This window comes from Mustelus asterias, chromosome 26 (genome assembly GCF_964213995.1).
Source record: "Mustelus asterias chromosome 26, sMusAst1.hap1.1, whole genome shotgun sequence".
Classification (NCBI taxonomy): domain Eukaryota; kingdom Metazoa; phylum Chordata; class Chondrichthyes; order Carcharhiniformes; family Triakidae; genus Mustelus; species Mustelus asterias.
This window is the reverse complement of record NC_135826.1, coordinates 45,734,156-45,758,217: the sequence shown is the minus strand read 5'-3', so window position 1 is coordinate 45,758,217 and position 24,062 is coordinate 45,734,156. Positions and strand designations below refer to the sequence as shown.

At 45.0% G+C, this 24,062-nt stretch overlaps 1 protein-coding gene across 1 annotated transcript in view; it reads left to right on the top strand.

The window, feature by feature from the left end:
- Positions 1-6,993: 6,993 nt before the first annotated feature.
- Positions 6,994-24,062, top strand: part of cope (COPI coat complex subunit epsilon) — a 28,144-nt gene continuing 11,075 nt past the window's right edge. Inside the window, exons 1-6 of the mRNA XM_078198664.1 lie at positions 6,994-7,166; positions 13,273-13,335; positions 16,066-16,166; positions 16,895-17,047; positions 19,220-19,273; positions 22,273-22,354. Coding sequence (XP_078054790.1) covers positions 7,062-7,166; positions 13,273-13,335; positions 16,066-16,166; positions 16,895-17,047; positions 19,220-19,273; positions 22,273-22,354 — 558 coding nt within the window. The 5' untranslated portion in view covers positions 6,994-7,061. The remainder of the gene's footprint in view (positions 7,167-13,272; positions 13,336-16,065; positions 16,167-16,894; positions 17,048-19,219; positions 19,274-22,272; positions 22,355-24,062) is intronic.

Here is a 24,062-nt window from a genome sequence, read left to right as displayed (position 1 = left end):
TTGAACAACTTCTACCTGCAAAGAGGGCTTCACACACAACAGTTGCTTAACATTTTACATACATTTTCGAATAAAATGTGTCCATCTACGCTGTTGATAGGAATGAAGTTGTGATGTGGACTTTAAGTTCCAGGTTAAAAACACTTTTCACTCTTGGCTGAGAGAGGAGGTTTGACAGAACAACTTATTTTTCTGCCTCACAATCTTTAATGTTCATACGAATCACCCAACACGAGCTTGGCATCTCAAGCCAAGGACAGCACCACTGACATGGGCAAAAGTGCTGAACTCCAGAGGTGAGGTAAGAGTGATATGAAGGCAGCAGTTGACCAAGTGTGACATCAAGGAGCCCCAGCAAAACTGGAGTTAATGGGAATCGGGGGAAAACTCTCCACTGGTTGGAGTCATACCTAGCACAAAGGAAGGTGGTAGTTAGTAGTCAATCATTTCAGTTTCAGGACATCAGTGTAGGAGTTTTTCAGGGCAGTGTCTTCAGCTGCTTTATCAATGACCTTCCTTTCTTCATAAGGTCGGAAGTGAGGATGTTTGCTGATCACTGCACAATATTCAGCACCGTTTGTGACTCCTCAGAGACTGAAGCAGTCCGTGTCCAAGTACAGCAAGACCTGAACAACATCCAGGCTTAGGCTGATGAGTGGAAAGTAACATTCATGGCATTGACACAAGCGCCAGGCAATGACCATCTCCAACAAGTCTAGGTAAGCAGAGTAAAATTTCAAACATGGAGCAGTGACAAACAGTGAAAACTGTACAAATTGTCTGCAACAGGACATGGATAAGTTAGCAGAATGGGCAGATGAATTTAGTACAGAGAAGTGGGCAGCACGGTGGCACTGTGGTTAGCACTGCTGCCTCACATTACCAGGGTCCCAGGTTCAATTCCGGCCTTGGGTGGCTGTCTGTGTGGAGTTTGCACATTCTCTCCGTGTCTGCGTGGGTTTCCTCCGGGTACTCCGGTTTCCTCCCACACTCCAAAGATGTGCGGGTTAGGTGGATAGCCCATGCTAAATTGTCTGTTAGCATCAGGAGGATTAGCAGGGTAAAATGCGTGAGGTTGTGGGAATAGGACCTGGCTGGGATTATGGTTGGTGCAGACTTGATGGTCCAAATGGCCTCCTTCTGTACTGTAGGGATCCTATGATTCTAAGTGAAAGGTTTTTGGCAAGAGGGATGGGGAAAGGCAATATAGACTGAATGGCACAGTTCTAAAGAGTGCACAGGAACAGAGAGACCTTGGTGCATGAGAATCAATCTTTGAAGGTGACAAGACATCTTGAGATAATAACATGTGGGATCTTGGGTTCATGATTAAAGGCGTTGACATAAAACTAGAAGTTATGCTGAACCTATTTAAAGCCCCAACTAGAGTATTGTGTCAAGTTTCAGTCACCACACATTTGGAAAGATGGGAAGGTCCTGCAGAGGGTGCAGGAGAAAAAATAGTTCCAGGGGGAGGGGGGGGGGGGGGGGGGCGGGGGTTACAAGGTTATGTTGAAAAGGCTGGGTTGTTCTCCTTGGAGCAATGGAGATTGAAGGGAAATTTAATAGAGGTGTATAAGATTATGACAGACTTCATTAAGGAAGAAAAGGAAAAACTCTTTCTATTAGCTGATTGTACAGGAGTAAGGAGCCCCAGATTTAGAATTTTGGATGGGTGCTTGAAGCAAGTAAACTCGCACAGCTATTGGGAATGACAGGGGAGTGGGACTGACTGGATTACTCCATGAGGAGCTGTCAGGGACTCGATGGATTAAATTACCTCCTCCTGTGCTGTAAATGGCTCCAACTAATCATTGCCCCTTGACAGTCAATGGCACTACCATCACTGAATTCCCCACTATCAACATCTGGGGGGGGTTATCATTGACCAGAAACTTAATTGAATCAGCCATATAAACACAGTGGCTACACGAGAGGTAAGAGACTGGGAATTCTGTGGTGAGTAACTCACCTCCTGACTCCCCAAAGCCTGTCCACAATCTACAAGTCTCTCCCCTTGCCTGAATGAATGCAGCTCCAACAACACTCAAGAAGCTTGACACCATCCGGGCGGCACGGTGGTACAGTGGTTAGCACTGCCTCAGGGACCCGGGTTTGAATCCCGGCTTGGCTCACTGTCTGTGTGGAGTTTGCACCTTCTCCCCGTGTCTGCGTGGGTTTCCTCAGGGTGCTCCAGTTTCCTACCACAGCCTGAAAGACGTGCCGGTTAGGTGAATTGACCCAAACAGGCACTGGACTATGGCGACTTGGGGAATTTCACAGTAACTTCATTGCAGTATTAATGTAAGCCTTACTTGTGACTAATAAATAAACTTTGAACTTTTAAACCATCCAGGAAAAGCAGGCTGCTTGATTGGCATCCCACCCACTATCTTAAAAATTCCCTCCCTCCACCATCAATGCACAGTAGCAGCCATGTGACCATCTACAGGTTGCACTGCAGCAACTCACCAAAGCTTCTTAGACAACGCCTTCCAAACCCACGACCACTATCATCTGGAAGGAGGACAGCAGATACATGAGAACATTGCCATCTGGAGGTGCCCCTCCAAGTCACTCGTCATCCTGACTTGGAAATATATCACCGTTCCTTCACTGTCGCTGGGTCAAAATACTGGATCTCCCTCCCTAACAGCACTGTGGGTGTACCTACATCACATGGACTGCAGCGGTTCAAGAAGGCAGCTCACCGCCACCCTCTCAAGGGTAATTAGAAATGGGCAGTAAATGCTGGCCGTGCCAGCGACACCCACATCCCATGAACAAAGATTTAAAAAAAGTAATTCAGCATTCCCCCTGGAGGGTTGATCCAGGATTATCAGAGTAAATCCTTTTGTGTGGTTTAAACCTACAACCATCTGAGTCAGAGCCTAATAACTGAGCCAAACTATTGCGAATGCTTTGAATCACAGTAAAATAACACTACTTTCTAGAGTCGGAACTCCATTTATTTCCTTTATAAAGTTCAGGCTATTCTTGCACAACATGTCTACACCATGCCTTACTTTGTTCGGTGAAGTAAATTGCCTCAAGAAAATTTTCTAGTCTTTCAAATGGAAATAAGAACCTTTTGAAATGGAGACCATTCATCTTTCTCAGGTTCTTCCGTCCCATCAGAATCCCACAGAAATGTCAAAATAGGCTTTTGATCTCACCTAATGGACCTCAAAAGTGTTGAGATGAAAGCAACTATGATACAAACTTTGTACCATTTTGTGATCTTTTTGAAAGAGCTAACAAGGTGGAAAATTATATGACTTTGAACTGAATTATTAAACTCTCCCTAAACCTCTCTGCTTCCATTACCTCTTTCCTCCTTTACGCCGTTCCTTAAAGTTAATAGGTTGTATCAGGTTAGATGACCAAAAGTTTGGTCAAAGAGGCAGATGTTAAGGTGTGTCTTAAAAAAAGAATTGACTGCTGAAGTGCTCCCCAACAGGAAGAGAACACTCCTGCCTGGTGATTGTCGAGAGGTGTTCATTCATTCATTGTCGTAGCGTCTGCATGGTCTCGCCAATGTACCATGCCTCGGGACAACCTTTCCTGCAGCGTTTTGCCTGTTAATTCTCAGATACTTTTGACCAGTTTGCTTACTCCAAGGTTTATACTGTGTGCAGTATTGGTCCCCTTATTTGCGGAAGGATATATTGGCCTTGGAGGGAGTGCAGAGAAGGTTCACCAAGTTGATACTAGAAATGAGGGGTGTTGATTATGAGGGGAGACTGAGCAGATTGGGTTTGTACTCATTGGAATTTAGAAGGCTGAGGGGGGATCTTATAGAGACCTATAAGATAATGAAGGGGCTGGATAGGGTAGAGGTAGAGAGATTCTTTCCACTTAGAAAGAAAACTAGAACTAGAGGGCACAGCCTCAAAATAAAGGGGGGTCAGTTTAGGACAGAGTTGAGGAGGAACGTTTTCTCTCAGAGGGTGGTGAATCTCTGGAATTCTCTGCCCACTGAAGTAGTGGAGGCTACCTCGCTGAATATGTTTAAATCACGGATAGATGGATTCCTGATCGGTAAGGGAATTAGGGGTTATAGGGATCAGGCGGTAAGTGGAACTGATCCACTTCAGATCAGCCATGATCTTATTGAATGGCGGGGCAGGCTCGAGGGGCTAGATGGGCTACTCCTGCTCCTATTTCTTATGTTCTTATGTTTTACCCCGGTGCCTTTATTTGCAAGATGGACAAAGGACAAACTCAAGTAAAGGTTCAACAAGTTTATTAATAATAACACTATTAACCCTTAAATTACCCACATAAAACAAGAGGATACCCCAGATTCAAGTATACTACCCGCAAAAATGTTTTGGTTAAACTGCAGGCTCGATTCTCTGAGTCCCTCTGGTCCATCGTCACGAGGGTGAGTCTAGATGGCAGCTCCTTCCTTCCTTCCTTCTCTGGTCAGTCTTCCGGATGGTCAAGGTCGCCTTTGGCGAGTTTTCGCTGCTGGTGTGTCTGAGATGCGTACCTTTACCCCCTGCCTGCCTGACTTTCCAGAAACTTCTTTGGTTTCCGGCCAATGAGGTCCCAGGAGGGGGTTCCAATACCCAGTGGGTTTCTTGATGTCTGCCTGACAGGACACCGGGGCTCGCCCCCATGTGTCCATCTATTGCTTACATGTAACCTGTTAGATAAGGTAACTGCAGGAACGCTAGGTGACAGAAAGTCTGTTCTGATCTGGGCTTCTAACAATAGGCCGGTGCATTTCAATGGGGTGCGATGATCTCCTGCTGGGTCTCAGTGCAGTGCAATGATCTTTGATGGGTGATTGATGGGCCCGGCCCAGACATGTTCCTGTGTCTTTGTATATTTGACTTTCATCAAGTCTGGCCTACCGGAGGTTTGACTGTGTTTGATTTCAATCTGCCCAATTCTTTAATTTAGGATATCCAATTTAATCAGCCTTAAAACTGGGCCCTGATTATATTACCACACAACGTTGGTACATTGGTACATTGGCGAGACTATGCAGACGCTACGACAACGGATGAATGGACACTGCTCGACAATCACCAGGCAGGAGTGTTCTCTTCCTGTCGGGGAACACATCAGCAGTCAAGGGCATTCAGCCTCTGACCTTCGGGTAAGTGTTCTCCAAGGCGGCCTTCATGACACATGACAACGCAGAGTCGCTGAGCAGAAACTGATAGCCAAGTTCCGCACACATGAGGCCTCAACCGGAATCTTGGGTTCATGTCACACTATCTGTAACCCCCACGACTTGCCTGGGCTTGCAAAATCTCACTAACTGTCCTGGCTTGAGATAATTCACACGTCTTCAACCTGTGCTTAACCTTCTCTCCATTCGCATTGTCTGTACCTTTAAGACTTGATTATCTGTAAAGACTCGGATTCCAACCATTATCTTGTAATTGAGTTTGTGTCTATGTATGCCCTGTTTGTGAACCCAACTCCCACTCACCTGAAGAAGGAGCAATGCTCCAAAAGCTTGTGCTACCAAATAAACCTGTTGGACTTAAATCTGTAGCAATTAAAACTAGGGATGCTCAGGGAGCCAGTATTCGAGGAGGGCAGACATCTCAGACTATTGAAGGACTGGAAATGATTGCAGAAATGTGGGAAGAAAGAATTTCAAAACAAGGGTGAAAATTTAAAATCAAGACATTGCTTGACCAAGAGCCAACGTATGTCGCTCAACACAGGGGGGGGGGGGGGGGGGGGAGTAACCGGGGAATGTAACTTGTTGCAAGACACAGGTTTTCAACAACATCAACTTAATAGAGGGTTGGATGTGGAAAACCAACCCAGAGTGTGTTGGAATAATCAAGTCTAAAGATAACAAAGGCATGAATGAGGGTTATTATAATCTTAAAAGTTTATATAAAGCGAAGTAAAGTAAAATGTGACAAGAAATGCATGATCATTTTAATAAAGTTTATTTATTAGTCACAAGTAAGGCTTAGATTAACACCGCAATGAAGCATTCTATATTATTGTATTCTATTTCAGACTGTATATACATTTGAAAACATGAAATTACATCGCTTTAATATTCTATATAATTTATCAGCCCATTAAAGTGCACTTAAAAAATGTGAAATCGCACTAATGTTTTAATATTCTATATTTTACATGTATATAATCCATTGTCCTAATTAGCTGTATAAAATTTATTTTTAAAAACGTGAAATTACTTTATAGACTATCAAAATATAAAATCTATTTATATAAAATGCATTTTTTTAAAACTTAGATGAGATTGAATGATTTTAATATTCCATATTTTGTGTGTATGTTCTATTGTTTAAATAGACGATATAAACTGTGTTTAAAAAGAAAATTGCATTATGTTAATATTCTATATTTTATATTCATTATTATTTTATATAAATTGCATTTTTGAAAATACATGAAATTGCATTATAAATTTACTATTTTATGTTAATACTTGATATAATATTCTATATAATTTATTATTTAAATAAACTGCATTTAAAAAGCCTGAAATTGCATTATAAATTTAAAATTTTATATTTATACTTGATATAATATTCTATATATTGTATTCGATATAATTTAATATTTTAAACTGCATTTTTCAAAACATGGAATTGTATAATAAATCTGATGTTCTATGTTTATACTCGATAAAATATCCTTTATTTTGTATTCTATATAATTTACTATTTAAATAAACTGCATTTTAAAAAACCTGGAATTGCATAATAAATTTAATATTTTATGTTCATATTCAATATTCCATGTTCTATATTCGATATAGTTCATTTCATATCAACTGCATTTTTCAAAACACATGGAATTGCATAATAAATTTAATATTCTACATGTTTATACTCGATATAATATTGTTTTAATAGCCTGTCTAAAATGCATCTAAAAGAACTCGATGGGAATTGCAATATTTTATTTTGAATGAATTATTGAACCCACACTGAGGGATTTCCAGCTGCAGAGCTGGGGCTGCTGATTCACGCATGCGCGGCGAGGCGGCCGGGCTCGTGCTCCGGGACTTCCGGCGCCACGTGTGCTGCGCCTGCGCTGTGCGGGGTAAGATGGCGGCCATGCAGCAGGGGGAGGCCGAGCAGCTGTTCGATGTCCGGAACAGTTACTACATCGGCAGCTACCAGCAGTGCATCAACGAAGCGCAGAAGGTCAAGGTGAGGCCGCCTGTTCATTTCAAATCCCTCCCCCATCGGGGCGGCCCTGGGGGCAGACAGGCCCCGTGCGGTACTGAGGGAGTGCCGCACTGTCAGAGGGTCAGTACTGAGGGAGTGCCGCACTGTCAGAGGGTCAGTACTGAGGGAGTGCCGCACTGTCAGAGGGTCAGTGCTGAGGGAGTGCCGCACTGTCAGAGGGTCAGTGCTGAGGGAGTACCGCACTGTCAGAGGGTCAGTGCTGAGGGAGTGCCTCACTGTCAGAGGGTCAGTACTGAGGGAGTGCCGCACTGTCAGAGGGTCAGTACTGAGGGAGTGCTGCACTGTCAGAGGGTCAGTACTGAGGGAGTGCAGTACTGAGGGAGTGCTGCACTGTCAGAGGGTCAGTGCTGAGGGAGTGCCGCACTGTCAGAGGGTCAGTACTGAGGGAGTGCCGCACTGTCAGAGGGTCAGTACTGAGGGAGTACCGCACTGTCAGAGGGTCAGTACTGAGGGAGTGCTGCACTGTCAGAGGGTCAGTACTGAGGGAGTGCAGTACTGAGGGAGTGCTGCACTGTCAGAGGGTCAGTGCTGAGGGAGTGCCGCACTGTCAGAGGGTCAGTACTGAGGGAGTGCCGCACTGTCAGAGGGTCAGTGCTGAGGGAGTGCCGCACTGTCAGAGGGTCAGTGCTGAGGGAGTGCCGCACTGTCAGAGGGTCAGTGCTGAGGGAGTGCCGCACTGTCAGAGGGTCAGTGCTGAGGGAGTGCCTCACTGTCAGAGGGTCAGTACTGAGGGAGTGCCGCACTGTCAGAGGGTCAGTACTGAGGGAGTGCCGCACTGTCAGAGGGTCAGTGCTGAGGGAGTGCCGCACTGTCAGAGGGTCAGTGCTGAGGGAGTGCCTCACTGTCAGAGGGTCAGTACTGAGGGAGTGCCGCACTGTCAGAGGGTCAGTACTGAGGGAGTGCCGCACTGTCAGAGGGTCAGTACTGAGGGGGTGCCGCACTGTCAGAGGGTCAGTACTGAGGGAGTGCCGCACTGTCAGAGGGTCAGTACTGAGGGGGTGCCGCACTGTCAGAGGGTCAGTGCTGAGGGAGTGCCTCACTGTCAGAGGGTCAGTACTGAGGGAGTGCCGCACTGTCAGAGGGTCAGTACTGAGGGAGTGCCGCACTGTCAGAGGGTCAGTACTGAGGGGGTGCCGCACTGTCAGAGGGTCAGTACTGAGGGAGTGCCGCACTGTCAGAGGGTCAGTACTGAGGGGGTGCCGCACTGTCAGAGGGTCAGTACTGAGGGAGTGCCGCACTGTCAGAGGGTCAGTGCTGAGGGAGTGCCGCACTGTCAGAGGGTCAGTACTGAGGGAATGCTGCACTGTCAGAGGGTCAGTACTGAGGGAGTGCCGCACTGTCAGAATGTCAGTAATGAGGGAGTGCCGCACTGTCAGAGGGTCAGTACTGAGGGAGTGCCACACTGTCAGAGTGTCAGTAATGAGGGAGTGCCGCACTGTCAGAGGGTCAGTGCTGAGGGAGTGCCACACTGTCAGAGTGTCAGTAATGAGGGAGTGCCGCACTGTCAGAGGGTCAGTACTGAGGGAGTGCCGCACTGTCAGAGGGTCAGTACTGAGGGAGTGCTGCACTGTCAGAGGGTCAGTAATGAGGGAGTGCCGCACTGTCAGAGTCAGTAATGAGGGAGTGCCGCACTGTCAAAGGGTCAGTACTGAGGGAGTGCTGCACTGTCAGAGGGTCAGTAATGAGGGAGTGCCGCACTGTCAGAGAGTCAGTAATGAGGGAGTGCCGCACTGTCAGAGGGTCAGTAATGAGGGAGTGCCGCACTGTCAAAGGGTCAGTACTGAGGGAGTGCCGCACCGTCAAAGGGTCAGTACTGAGGGAGTGTCGCATTGTCAGAGGGTCAGTACTGAGGGAGTGTGGCACTGTCAGAGGGTCAGTACTGAGGGAGTGCCGCACTGTCAGAGGGTCAGTACTGAGGGAGTGCCGCACTGTCAGAGGGTCAGTGTTGAGGGAGCGCCGCACTGTCAAAGGGTCAGTACTGAGGGAGTGCCGCACTGTCAGAGGGTCAGTGCTGAGGGAGTGCCGCACTGTCAGAGGGTCAGTGCTGAGGGAGTGCCGCACTGTCAGAGGGTCAGTGCTGAGGGAGTGCCGCACTGTCAGAGGGTCAGTGCTGAGGGAGTGCCGCACTGTCAGAGGGTCAGTGCTGAGGGAGTGCCGCACTGTCAGAGGGTCAGTGCTGAGGGAGTGCCGCACTGTCAGAGGGTCAGTGCTGAGGGAGTGCCGCACTGTCAGAGGGTCAGTGCTGAGGGAGTGCCGCACTGTCAGAGGGTCAGTACTGAGGGAGCGCCGCACTGTCACAGGGTCAGTGCTGAGGGAGCGCCGCACTGTCACAGGGTCAGTGCTGAGAAAGTGCCGCACTGTCGGAGGGTCAGTACTGAGGGAGTGCCGCACTGTCAGAGGGTCAGTGTTGAGGGAGCGCCGCACTGTCGGAGGGTCAGTACTGAGGGAGCGCCGCACTGTCAGAGGGTCAGTGCTGAGGGAGCGCCGCACTGTCAGAGGGTCAGTGCTGAGGGAGCGCCGCACTGTCGGAGGGTCAGTGCTGAGGGAGCGTCGGAGAGTCAGTGCCGAGGGAGAGTCAGTGCCGAGGGAGGGTCGGTACCGACGGAGCGCCGGGAGGTCGGTACCGGCGGAGCGCTGCACTGTCAGAGGGTGGATAAATCAGCTGGACCTGATGGACTGTACCCCAGAGTTCTGAAGGAGATCATTGAAGTGATTGTGGTGACATTTCAGGAATCGTAATGCCTGGGACCTGGGTTCAATCCCGCCTCAGGTGACTGTGTGGGTTTCCTCTGAGTGCTCCAGTTTCCTCCCACAGTCCAAAAATGTGCAGTTAGGTGGATTAGCCATGCTAGGTTGCCACTTAGCATGGCTAATCCAAGATGTATAGATTAGGGGGTTAGAGGGGAAAATGTATGGGTTTACAGTGATAGGATCTGGGTGGGATGCTCTGTCGCAGAGTTGGTGCAGACTTGATGGACCGAATGGCCTCCTCCTGCACTAGGGATTTTATGAATCACTGGAGTCAGGGAGGATCCAAGAGGACTGGAAAATCTCTAATGTAAGGATATAGAGGCTTTGGAGAGGGTACAGAAAAGATTTACCAGGATATGGCCAGGTATGGAGGGCATTAGCTATGAAGAGAGGTTAGAGAAACTTGGTTTGTTCTCACTGGAACGACGGAGGTTGAGGGGCGACCTGATAGAAGTCTACAAGATTATGAGAGGCATGGACCGAGTGGATAGTCAGAAGCTTTTTCCCAGGGTGGAAGAGTCAATTACTAGGGGGCACAGGTTTAAGATGCGAGGGGCAAGGTTTAAAGGAGATGTACGAGGCAGATTTTTTACTCATTTTTTTTTAGAGTAGTGGGTGCCTGGAACTCGTTGCCGGGGGAGGTAGTGGAAGTGGATATGGTAGTGACTTTTAAGGGGCGTCTTGACAAATACATGAATAGGATGGGAATAGAGGGATATGGTCCCGGAAGGGTAGGGGGTTTTAGTTCAGTCGGGCAGCATGGTCGGTGCAGGCTTGGAGGGCTGAAGGGCCTGTTCCTGTGCTGTAATTTTCTTTGTTCTAACACCCCTGTTTAAGAAGGGAGGGAGGCAAAAGACAGGAAATTACGAGCTGGTTTGCCTGACCTCAGTGGTTGGTAAGATTTTAAAGTATTATTAAGGATGAGATTTCGGAATACTTGGAACAGCATGGTAAAATAGGGCGAAGTCAGCATGGTTTCGTCAAGGGGAGGCCGTGCCTGACAAATTAGTTTGAATTCTTTGAGATGGTAAACAAGCAAGTTGGACAAAGGAGAGCCAGTGGAGGTTATCTACTTAGATTTGTGAAATAGTGACCATCTCCAATCATTTCTTATTTTCAATATTACCGGTCTAATTCTCCATCAGCAGCAGCTCCTTGATCACCAGAGCTTTAACTACACCAATCTTGTCAACATGACGAAGAGCAGGGTAGTGGATGGATACCCTCCAATGAGTGGTTCACTCCCTGACTCGTCTAAACTTCTCTACTGTATGAAAGGATCAGGTTGGGTGTGTGATCAAATACTGAGAGCTCAATTGGATGAGCAACAATACTCAGAAAACTTGACAATCCTGAGAAGGCAACCAGCTTGTTTTTCACTGCACTCGGTAGGACTCTGCGTCCACTTTCTCCACCAGTGAGGCACCATGGCTGCTGTATAAACTGCACATCAGACTTCTGCAGTAATTCCCAACCTTCTACCCTCTATCTCCAAGGACTTGGAAACGGTATCATCTCCCAAGTTTCTCTCTAGGTCGAATCAATTCCAACTTGAATTGATGTAGTTTTTCTGAAATTCCCTACCTACTTTCATCATTCACGCATCATCAACATAAGCACTGCTGAGCTTCCACTCTCTCAGGGAGGACAGTGATGGTAATAAGGAAGCAGCTTTGCTCGCTTGTCATCAACATATAAAATTCTATTCTCCTGTCTGTTACCATTCTTTTTCTTTATCTTGCATCCAACCCGCTTAAATACCGACTCAACCAAACTATGAAGCAATAGTTTTTCCACCATTTATCGTATCAAAAACCTTCATTTCATCTCCATAAAACATGGAAATGCATTTAAATGATTTTGACAGTTCTGAATTCAGACAGACCATAAGAACTCTAATTCAAACCCTGGTCCCTGCTGTATTAACCAATTAGAACTAATGATACACTGCAATTCATAGAATCCCTACAGTACAGAAGGAAGCCATCATTGCATTTGAATCGACTCTTCGAAATAGCATTTTACCCAGACCCTATCCCCGTAACCCTAAATATTTACCCTACTAATCTTCCTAACCAACACATCTTGAGACGTTGTGATGCAGCAGTGCTAACCACTGCCACTGTGCCACACCGTGCCAAGATGCAGAGGGATCTGGGTATCCTAGTGCATGAATTGTGAAAGGTTATTATGCAGAGACAGCAAGTAGTTAAGAAAGCTAATAGAATGTTATTGTTTATTGCAAGGAGAGTTGAGTACAAAAGTAGGGAGTTTATGTTTCAATTATTCAGGGCATTGTTGAGACCACATCTGGAGTCCTGTGTACAGTTGATAGTCTTATTTAAAGAAGGATACAAATGTGTCAGAAGCCTTTTAAGAGAAGGCTGCCTAGTGACAACTGGAATGGGCAGATTATCTTACGAGGAAAGGTTGGACAGGCTAGGCTGGTATCTGCTGGAGTTTAGAAAAATAAGAGGCAACTTGATTGAAACATATAAGAACCTGATGGGACTTGATAGGGTGGAAGTGGAAAGAATCTAGAACAAAGGTCGCTGTTGAAAAATAAGGGATTTTTAAAAATTCATTTGTGGGACATGGGTGTCACTGGCTGGCCAGCATTTATTGCCCATCCTTGGCTGCCTGAGGGCAGTTAAGAGCTAACAGCTTTGCTGTGGCTCTGGAGATGCATTGTCAGCCAGGCCAGGTAAGGATGACAGATTTCCTTCCCTAAAGGACATTAGTGAACCAGATGGGTTTTTCCGACAATCGACAATGGTTTCATGGTCATCGGTAGATTCTTAATTCCAGACTTTTTTATTGAATTCAAATTCCACCATCTGCCTTGGCAGGATTTGAACCCGGGTCCCCAGAACATTGCTCAGTTAAGATTCAAATGAGGAGAAATTCTTTCCATGCGGGTTGTGCGTTATTAGAACTCTTCCTTAAAAGGCGGTGGAAACAGAGTCTTTGAATATTTTTAAGGCAGTGGTGGATAGATTCTTGATCAGCAAGGGGGTGCAAGGGAGAGGCGGGAATGTGGAGTTGAGATTGCAATCAGACCAGCCATTATCTTATTCATTGGTGGACTGGGCTTGAGGGAGCCAAGTGGCCGACTCCTGCCCCTAATTTGTATGTTCATAAGATGCTCCTTATCTTGGATCATTGATGAACATAGTTGTTTCGGTGAGGTACCGGAGGGCTTTCAACCCTTATAAAAGTTTGCCAGCAGACATTACTGGAGAATTTAGTGAATTTTTTAAAAGTATCTCTTGTTGTAGTTTATTTTTGTGGTTACTATTACTGTTTTGTCTTTCAGCTGTCCAGTCCAGAGAAAGAAATTGAACGTGATGTTTTCCTCTACAGAGCTTACATTGCACAGGTATAGACAACAAGTTCTTTATGGAAGCAATATTTTCTCTGGTTATTCTGGGTAAACTTTTGGCTTTAGTGTGTTAACTTTCAACCTTTCCCGAACCAGCTAACTTCTTTCTTCATGTGCCATAGACCAAAGGCCAGTTCTTCACTGTGACTCATTAGGCAAAAGTGTGAAGCGCCATGTCAGCTTTTTTGGCGAAGATCACTGTGCCAAGGAATAACAGCAGAGGCTTTGTGGCAGGAATGGAACCAGTGCGCCACCATTAAAAACCGCTTCTTCATCACAGACCCCACAGCCCATCCACCTAGCTTCAACTTGCCACGACAACATTGGGTATTCTTCAATCTTTTCCGAACTGGCCAAGGCTTTTGTGCAGCAAATTGGCACAAGTGGGGTCTTGCAGAGAACCCAACGGCAGCTGTGGTGCACCCCAATCAATGACTCATATCATTGAAGACTGCCTCCTGACAAAATTCAGCAAAAGGCTCAGAGAACTCCATTTAGCCGCAGCAAAAGCTACTGCCTATGGTTTAGTAATTACTGAACACACCAAAAAAAGAAGTGTGAAGCACACAAATAGATCAGAGTTGACGCTACTTCTTGGTGTATGCGTGGCTCTTCTGAGTTGCCAGTAACAAGCCAGGAGCAGAAAGAGGCCATTCAGCCCTTCAAGCCTGCTCCCCCGTTCAGAAAGCTTACAGCTGATCTGCACTTGACTCCATTTTCTCAACTTTGTGCCATGACCCATCAATCTCTCGAACCCCAACATTTTTTGTTTGGGGAGAAGCTTTCCTGTTCCCACTATCTTTCATCTGAAGAAGTGATTCCTGTCATTACCCTGAATGACCCAACACCAATATTCAGATTGTGCTCCTTAATGTAGACTCTCCCACGAGAGGAAATAGTTTCTATCTGTCCCATTAAAATAGGAACATAAATCTTTAAAACCTCTTAAACATCTCAATTAGGGTATTCCGCCACAGAATATAAGTCTAGTCTGTTCACCCTTTCTTCATAGTTTAACCCTTTCACCTCTGATGTAACTCTAGTGAATCAGTGCTGCATTACCTTTTTTATTAATTTATTCATGGGGGTGTGGGAATTGCTAGCTGGGGCAGCATTTATTGCCCATCCCTACCTGTCCTTAAGACAGTGGTGGTGAGCTGCATTCTTGAACCACTCCAGTCCATTTGATTTGATTTATTATTGTCACATGTATTGGCATACAGTGAAAAGTACTGTTTCTTGCGCACTATGCAGACAAAGCATACCATTCATAGAGAAGGAAAGGAGAGAGTGCAGAATGTAGTGTTACAGTCATAGCTAGGGTGTAGAGAAAGATCAACTTAATGCAAGGTAGGTCCATTCAAAAGTCTGATGGCAGCAGGGAAGAAGCTGTTCTTGAATCGGTTGGTACATGACCTCAGACTTTTGTATCTTTTTCCTGACAGAAGAAGGTGGAAGAGAGAATGTCCGGGATGCGTGGGGTCCTAAATTATGCTGGCTGTTTTTCCGAGGCGGTGGGAAGTGTAGACCGAGTCAAAGGATGGGAGGCTGGTTTGCGTGATGGATTGGGCTACGTTCATGACCTTTTTGTAGTTTCTTGCGGTCTTGGTCAGAGCCGGAGCCATACCAAGCTGTGATACAACCAGAAAGAATGCTTTCTATGGTGCATCTGTAAAAGATGCACCATGTGGTGTAGGTACAGCTACAGTGCTACTGGGGAGGAGATTCTGGGATTTTGATGTAACACTAGTGAAGGAGTGACATTATAGTGCTCTTGCTACCCTCAGTGCCTCTTCCAATTTGTGTTCAGTGTGGAGGAGTGCTGATTCCTCAGTTGAGAGAGGGTTAGGGCATGCGGCAGGTAGTAGTCAACTAGAGGTTTCCTTGCCCATGTTTGACCTGATGCCATGAAACTTCATGGGTTCTGGAGCCGTTGTTGAGGTTGTCCAGGGGAATATCTCCCGAGTGCGCTGCCACTTCCGATAGGTTGAACCCTTCGGTGGAACAATGTTACCTAGGAGTGGAGATGGTGCTGCCGGGAACATTGTAATGTTTGATTCTGTGAGTATGACTATACTAGGCTGTTGCTTGACTAGTACGTACAACAACTCTCCCAATTTTGGCACAGATGTTAGTAAGGAGGACTTTGCAGGGTTGACAGGGCTGAGTTTGCCATTCTTGTTTCCGGTACCTAAGCCGATGCCAGGTGGCTTGTCCGGTTTCATTCCATAGATGAAGACCGAGATTCCATTTGCCTTTTTAACTTTTTTATAAGCTGTTCACTAAGTGCTAATATTTTCTGTACTTGTTCTTGTAAAATTTCTCTCCTCGTCCACAGTTTGTATGTTCACACCATTTAGAAAATGCTCTGATCGATGTTTAGTCCAGTATAGATGACACCTCACACATACTCAACTCAACAGAGGCTTGCGATTGAATCTAAATAACGCTGGTGACTGAGACTGTTCTTTCGACTTTACCCCAGATAAATGTGTATAATAATTTGCTCACTGTGTGTTCAACTTAACCTTAAAGTTTTTTTGCAAAATGATGCACAACATCTCACAATGTATTGGGTTGGCAATTTCAGCTCATGTAAATACACTGTAGATTTCCAGTTAATTTTCACCATTTTTAATTTAACCAAAATCAGTGAAATTTTAATGAAAGCTCTAACTGATCAGAAACAAAGTTTTTTTAAAAAATGAATTTTATCTTTCTGCTTAGAGAAAATACGGTGTGGTATTGGATGATATCAATCCTGGAGCTGCTCCTGAATTACAGGCTGTAAGAATGCTTGCTAAATATTTATCCAGTGAGGATCAAAGGTAAGGAACGCCAGTATATTTTACATTTAATCTAAGACACTATTGACGGGACCTTGATCATGGCTTCTATTCCTGGCCTGTGTTGAGTTAACTGATCTCAACTTTGGAATGTAATCCACTCGCTTGATGAAGGGGCGGCGCTCCGAAAGCTTGTATTCCAAATAAACCTGTTGGACTTTAACCTGGTGTTGTGACACTTCTTACTGTGCTTACCCCAGTCCATCGCCGGAATCTCCACGTCATTAGTAATAGTCATACAGGCTTCCCACATTTGCTGGAAAGTACGATGTTTGGATATTCTCTGTGTGGGATTGTGTCTGGTTTTGATGCTAGCGACATCCAAGTCTCCCTTGCTAGGGTTACAATTCCTTGTTGCCTTCTGGTAACTTGACCCTGCGGCCATTATTTCTAATGTGGTGTGTTGGTGCAAATTGGCAGGCTAATCCATATGGATATCATAGCTCATCCCAATCCCTTCATTAGCTGATGTCCATGTACTTTATAATACATCAGTCAACAGCAATCACAAGTACTGTTTGCTATCCTCTAGATAGCATTGGTAAGGCCAATAGAAATGCTTTAGTTAACATGAACTAATCTGGCTCAAAGCAGTGATTAATACATAGGTCTCATAAGAAATGTAACCGTGATTTGTAAATATAACGAGATTTCAAAGTAATTTATAAACGTGTAGAAAAGGAGGATTCATGATATCACATCTTGTGCAGAGATGCCACCGTAGCAGAAATGGAGAAGAAGATGGCAAAGAGTGTTGATATTAACAACAGAACTTTCTTGCTGATGGCAGCCTCGATGTATTTACACGAACAAAACACCGATTCAGCACTACGCACACTGCACCAGGGAGAGAGTCTGGAATGGTGAGTAGGAATGTATGGACACCACTTGTCACCTACAATCATAGAATCCCTACAGTGCAGAAGGAAGCCATTCGGCCCATCGAGTCTGCACCAACTGTCCGACAAAGCATCTTACTCTGGCCCTCGCCCCACCCCATCCCCATAAGCCCACGCATTTACCCCACTAATCCCCCTGGCTTACACATCTTTAGACACTAAGGGGCAACTTAGCATGCCCAATCCACCTAACCTGCACATCTTTGGACTGTGGGAGGAAGCCGGAGCACCCGGAGGAAACCCACGCAGACACGGGGAGAATGTACAAACTCCACGCAGTCACCCAAGGCTGGAATCGAATCTGGGTCTCTGGTGCTGTGAGGCAGCAGTGTAACCATTGTGCCACTGTGCCATCCCTGTCTGCTAAATATCTGGGCTTCAGATATAGTGAATTATCTAGAGGTTAAGTTCTAATTACATTAACAAGTGTTTAATGGACATTAGGATCTCGCAAAAAGCAGTGAGTTGACTGACTAGTTGATGTGTTGGGGAGAATGTTGACTAGGATGCAACTTTGCTCTTTTAATTCTCAAGATCTACCTGAGCCTTATAAAGTGTGGATAACTTCAGAGTTTGACATTTCATCCAAAGGGCATTCCTTCGACAGAAGAGTACTCAATGTCTTCCTAGATCATTTACTTGTACTCCCCGAGTCCACCACACTCACACTCCCTCAGTTCTCCCCTATCCCCAAAGCACCCAAAATCATCTTTTCCAGACATTGCCTCAGTAGATAGCAGTCCCAATGTGACATTAAAAAGTCTGATGCAATCACAGGGAACAGTTGTGTTGGCCTATGACTCATGTGGGTGCATGTGTAATTTCTATTCGCTTTAGCATTGTGTGGAGTGACAATTAGGAGCTCAGGTGCAAACATTCTCACAGCCTTATTCACACTGCCTTTCATCCTTTCTGTGAAGAAGCTTTTAGTTTCTAACTGGGAAGGTCACAGTTACTAACTCTTTTTGGGCAGAGATTTCAAAGCATAAGCAATCCTACTTTTAATTTCTCATCTTGATGTCTAACTGTATAGTCAATCACTGGGCCCAGTGTTTCTTTGTTACCTGGACCTTTCCTTCAGATGGCGATCATTAATTATGGATATATTGCAATGAGTATGCACATAAAGTTAAAGTTTATTTATTAGTCACAAGTAGGCTTACATTAACACTAATGAAATTATTGTGAAATTCCCCTAGTCGCCACATTCTGGCACCTGTTCGGGTCAATGCACCTAACCAGCACGTCTCTCCGACTGTGGGAGGAAATTGGAGCACCCGGGAGAAATCCACGCAGACACGGGGAGAATGTGCAGACTCTACGCAGACACTGACTCTAGCCGGGAATTGAACGGGGATTCTGGCGCTGTGAGGCAGCAATGCTAACCACAGTGCTACCTTGCCAACCACATGAACAATAGTATGCATCTACAATAGAAATCATAGAAACCCTACAGTGTAGAAAGAGGCCATTCGGCCCATCGAGTCTACACCGACCACAATCCCACCCAGGCCCTCCCCCATATCCCTACATATTTACCCGCTAATCCCTCTAACCTACGCATCTCAAGACACTAAGGGGCAATTTTAGCACAGCCAATCAACCTAACCCGCACATCTTTGGACTGTGGGAGGAAACCGGAGCACCCGGAGGAAACCCACACAGACACGAGGAGAATGTGCAAACTCCACACAGACAGTGACCCAAGCCGGGAATCGAACCCAGGTCCCTGGAGCTGTGAAGCAGCAGTGCTAACCACTGTGCTACCGTGCCGCCCTATTATTCCTGCAGAAAATCTCACCAAACATTGAACAATAAAGAAGTAAGGAAGGTGGCAAAGGCAAGATTTTCTGAAACCTTTATTTAAACTTTGGGGTAGATAGCAGTGCAGAGGGATTAGAAACAGTCTTCACTGTTGCAGCCTTTCCCAGTTGCAGCCTTCCCCAGTCTGGATACTGAAAAGGGAAGGGGATAGAAAATTAAAATGATGTGAGCATGTATTTTGGAATGGACTTTGGAATATTGTGGACTGAAAGGTAACTTCCCTACCTTATCTTGAAGTCTCTTGAGTGTTCCTTGGCCTGAGTGTCTTAGTTATAGTGTCGATTAATTTGTTTGTCTCTTATGCTCCTGAAGCATGGCCATGTCGATACAGATATTTCTGAAGCTTGACCGGCTGGATCTGGCTCGGTAAGTGCATTACTAGAAGCTCAGTAAGGAGTATTTTATTGTCAGCACCATTGTATTCCTGAGATCAAACCAGTGTACACTTTTACTAGAGAGGGCAATGATGCAGAGTAAAACGTCAAGTCCTCTCACTAACCTCCACCCCTAAAATGGTATATACCTGTGAATATGAAGTTTTATTTTAAAGGATTGTTTGCTAGCATCTGACTAATTTCCCCATGTTCCAAACCTGTTCGGTTAACTAGTTTTCTTGTGCAAAGTGAATTTCTTGCCCACTTTAAGAGCCCCATTAAAAGAGGCAACTTCTACGGCAATGTGTCTTTTTAAATCAGTTTAGAAGATTTGATTTTTTTGTCTTTTATGGCCATTTTCTCCTCTCTCAAAGCCTTAGAGCTGCCAACGTCACTCTGGTCCAAATGGCCGTTCAAGTGTGAGCCTGAGGTAATTGCTGGTTGCCAAGGGTCCTTTAGGTCACCTACAGTGACAGTGTAAAGCACAGATTGGGAATCAATTAATTTCAAATCCTTTTCCTTTTTATTTGTGTTTCTATGAAATTCTGTTTGAACTGTGAATGGTGGTAATCTCATTCAAGCACTGTCTACGAGATGTTGCTGAGGAAACTTGAATTATCTTCTGTAAATGGTCATTATGCTGGAATATTGAAGCAATTGTATGGACATTAACTTGGCTCATTCAATGGCTGCTTTCAGTAACTCGGCCTGGCTGACCTCCAGAAAATCAATAGTTCTGTGCAAACAGGAAACATGCACGGCAGATGCATGGATTAACAAGTGACTCCACAAATAAATGTAGTGCTTTGTATCTTTGATTAATGATTTTACTTGATGGTTTAAATCATTTTAATGGCTGATGAAACCATTTACACATTTTACACTGAATAATCATTGCTGAAACTAAACCCAGTTGTTACTCAATCCAAACTGTCCGAATCCATATGATTTGATTGAGCCCAGTGCTCCAAATCAGTTTAGACGTTGAACAAACCCAATATTTGGCTGTTTTTACCCCCCTGGCTAGTTTTGAAGACTGCCTTCTGCATCTGGTCACCAGGTATGTGTGAACAGTTGAGAACTGGAAAAGGCAAGTCGGAGTTTACCCCAAGTCCAACTTCAAGCCTTGAGGAATCAAAATGCCTTTTCCTGGTGTTTATAATTGCCTGTTTAACACATGAAGAGAACATTTGTAATGTTGCAAATCTGTTTTTAATTTAATATTTTTGACTTGACCCATTATCCTTTAAAGCAGTGTTTTTCAAAGTGGGGGTTGCAACCCGTGATGGGTCGCGGGATGTTGGAAAATGGGTCGCCAAAAATGATCCCCGTAGATCGCCTGACCTTTTGTTTCTGTTCTCTCCCTGGGTAAATTGACTTGGCACCAATTTTCTTTCCCTTTCTGGTCAGTCGACTGTAGACATAGATGGTTTTGTTGCACAAAGTGGGGCACAGTGATTAGCACTGCTACCTCACAGCGCCAGGGACCTGGGTTTGATTCCCAGCTTGGGTGACTGTGTGGAGTTTGGACATTCTCCCCGTGTCTGCGTGGGTTTCCTCCGGGTGCTCTGGTTTCCTCCCACAGTCCAAAGATGTGTGGGTTAGGTTGATTGGCCATGATAAATTGCCCCTTATTGTCAGGGGGACTAGCTAGGGTAAATACATGGGGTTATGGGGATAGGCCCTGGGTGGGATTGTAGTCGGCGCAGACCCGATGGACCGAATGGCCTCCTGCACTGTAGGGATTCTATTCTATTCTAGAAAGAGAGGGCCAGAAACAAGTAGAAAATGTTTGTGGTGGGGATCACTAGGGATGGCCATTTGGTAAAAGTGGGTCGCTGTAAAAATAGTTTGAAAAACACTGCTTTAAAGTAATATTTTGGATGTCGGATTGTGGTCCTGGCAACTTCCTCTTTCTGAAGCTAAAGCTACTCTAATCTTTCTCGCAAGTTGATAACTATGAATCCTGACTTCATCTATTTTATGATGTGGGAGATGCTGGCGTTGGACTGGGGTAAACACAGTAAGAGTTTTAACAACACTAGGTTAAAGTCCAACAGGTTTATTTGGTAGCAAATGCAATTAGCTTTCGGAGCGCTGCTCCTTCGTCAGATGGAGTGGAAATCTGCTCTCAAACAGGGCACACAGAGACGCAAATTCAAGTTGCAGAATACTGTATTGGACCAGTATTCTGTATTCTCTTACTTCATCTAAAACTCTTACTTCATCTATTTTAGCCAGGGGTGATAATTAGGGAGTGAAGCAAATTTTGCATTCATTAGCAAAAAATTAAATTAAATGATTGTTCCAGTCGGTGCAGACACTGCACTTTGTACAATAAGCCTTGATTATTATAGTAAATTTTTGTTATAATCAGGAAGGTATTTGAAGCCTCTTATTATGATGGTATGCTCTGCGCTGTTGGAACATTTCAGGCAATTATTCTGTTACTGTTTTCCAAATTTAAACCCCGGTGAGGAGAATCATAGAAGTGGGTTATCGGCTGAACCAACCTGGTACTGCTTGCCCCTAATTGGAAAGTTATCTTATCCAGAGGCTAGTTGCAGGTCAGGAAAGTCCCAGATTCTATGGTTGCCTGTGTTGTTTGCTGCTCTGAAGAGACATAGTGCTAGTGCTGAGTGGTGTTGGGTCAGAGAGGGGAAAAATTGACCATCCGATTGCTCCTAATGACTATTTATTTGTTCTCCCCAACCCTGGAAAGTGCATCTCGACATGGGGTGATGGTGGGTTTTTTATCCATTATTCTCTCTACTCCTTGAATTGAATAACCTATTGATATCTTGCACAAGTCTCTGCTGAAACCTCTGAGCTCTTTGGAAAAATATTGGTGGATATCTACTGTCAAAAACAATTGTCGGGAGTTAATGCCAGGAGTGGGTGGGGAATAAAATTATTAAGTAAAACATGATATCATTTTCAGACTGTTGGTTGGAGTGTTGAGTAATTGTTGACTTATTGCATTTAATTCAGAAAGGAGCTGAAGAAGATGCATGAGCAAGATGAGGATGCCACTCTGACACAGCTATCGACAGCCTGGGTGAATTTGGCCATTGTGAGTGTCTTTCAGATGTACTGAATCTGTTGACTCCAGGTAAACTTGTCGGTCTAAAAAGGGATAGAATGAAGGGAATATGAAATTTTCATGCAGCACCTTTCCAAAGACTCAAAGTCACAAGATGCCTTTACAGGAGTGGGCTCCAAACTGGAATTGAGAACAAAGTTAGAACACTATCAGAGGTACGTGTTGAGGAAGCAGAACATTTTTATGTAGGAAATTTGTCTAACCTAATGGCACCAGAAGTAAGGGATGGTCCATTGCCTAAACATGTCTTGTAATCTTCTCCAATCCTTTTGTACCCCAATTATTTCTAATTTCCTCCTTGTTCCATCAGGATTTTCTGACCTTCTACTTCAGATGCCCAGTTAAAATACTTTTTATTTCTTCTCTCCTTAGATACTTTGTCCATCCTATTTTCCATCCCAACCCATCAGTACACCATCTTCTACTTTCCTGTTGCCGTTTCATGTTTGAGACATGCACTGTTGGCATTTGTGCCTCACTTGGCATTTCTTGAGTTATCCATTGAGAAACTGATTGCGTCTCCAAACAAGCAGCAACACCCCAATCCTCCACCACCTCACCGTCCTCCTGCCCAGCTTGTCCACTAGAGTTGATTCTCAACAACCTCCGTCCCTTTTCACTACCCATTTGGAATCTGCCAGAAAATCAATCATTGTACACCTACCTTTTCATCTCCCACCAGAATATCTATTCACTCACAGAAAAGGACCTTGCCATCTGCAGTGTTATTGTGGGGAATTGTATGGACACCTGGCTTTGACTAGAACATTGTGATGATCCTTTGCCATTTCCAAAGTCTCAATGCTTGGTTATAATTGGACGTACGAGGAACAGTTGAGGACTCTGGGTCTGTACTCAGTGAAGTTTAGAAGGAAGAGGGAGCATCTCATTGAAACTTACAGAATACTGAAAGGCCTGGATAGAGAGGATGTGGGGGAAGATGTTTCCATTAGTAAGAGAGACTCGGATCCGAGGGCACAGCCTCAGAGTAAAGGGACGAGCCTTTAAAACCGAGATGAGGAGGAATTTCCTCAGCCAGAGGGTGGAGAATCTATGGAATTCATTGCCACAGAAGGCTGTGGAGGCCAGGTCATTGAGTATATTTAAGATAGAGATAGATAGGTTCTTGATTGGTAAGGGGATCAAAGGTTACGGGAAAAAGGCGGGAGAATGGGGTTGAGAAACATATCAGTCATGATTGGATGGCCGAGCAGACTCAATGGGCCGAATGCCTAATTCTGCTCTGGCACCTTATGGTCTTAATTTCTGCCACCTACCTCACATCTACAGGCTACAGTGGCCGCCAGTCTCTCCAATATAGACTCCCTTTTTGTGTTTAAATCCTTTCATGGCCTCCAACTTCCTTCAGCCCAATGACTCCTTCCAGCATTGAAGACACTGTCTCTGCCTATGGCTGCTTATCCACCCTCTCCTGTGCCTCATCACTGGCTACCACGTCTTCAGTCATTTTGGGCACCCAGTCTGTATTCATTCCCTAAATCTCTCTACCTCCCTTATGTGTCCTTAAAACCCATAGCTTTTGATTGGTTACCACTCCTAATGTCACTTTTAGTTTGCCATTTTTGTATTGTTTCTGCAGTGCTTTAGGATTTTTTTTCTGCATTAGAGACGCTATATAAATGCGAGCTGTTATCATGTAACATTGTCACTAATTGAT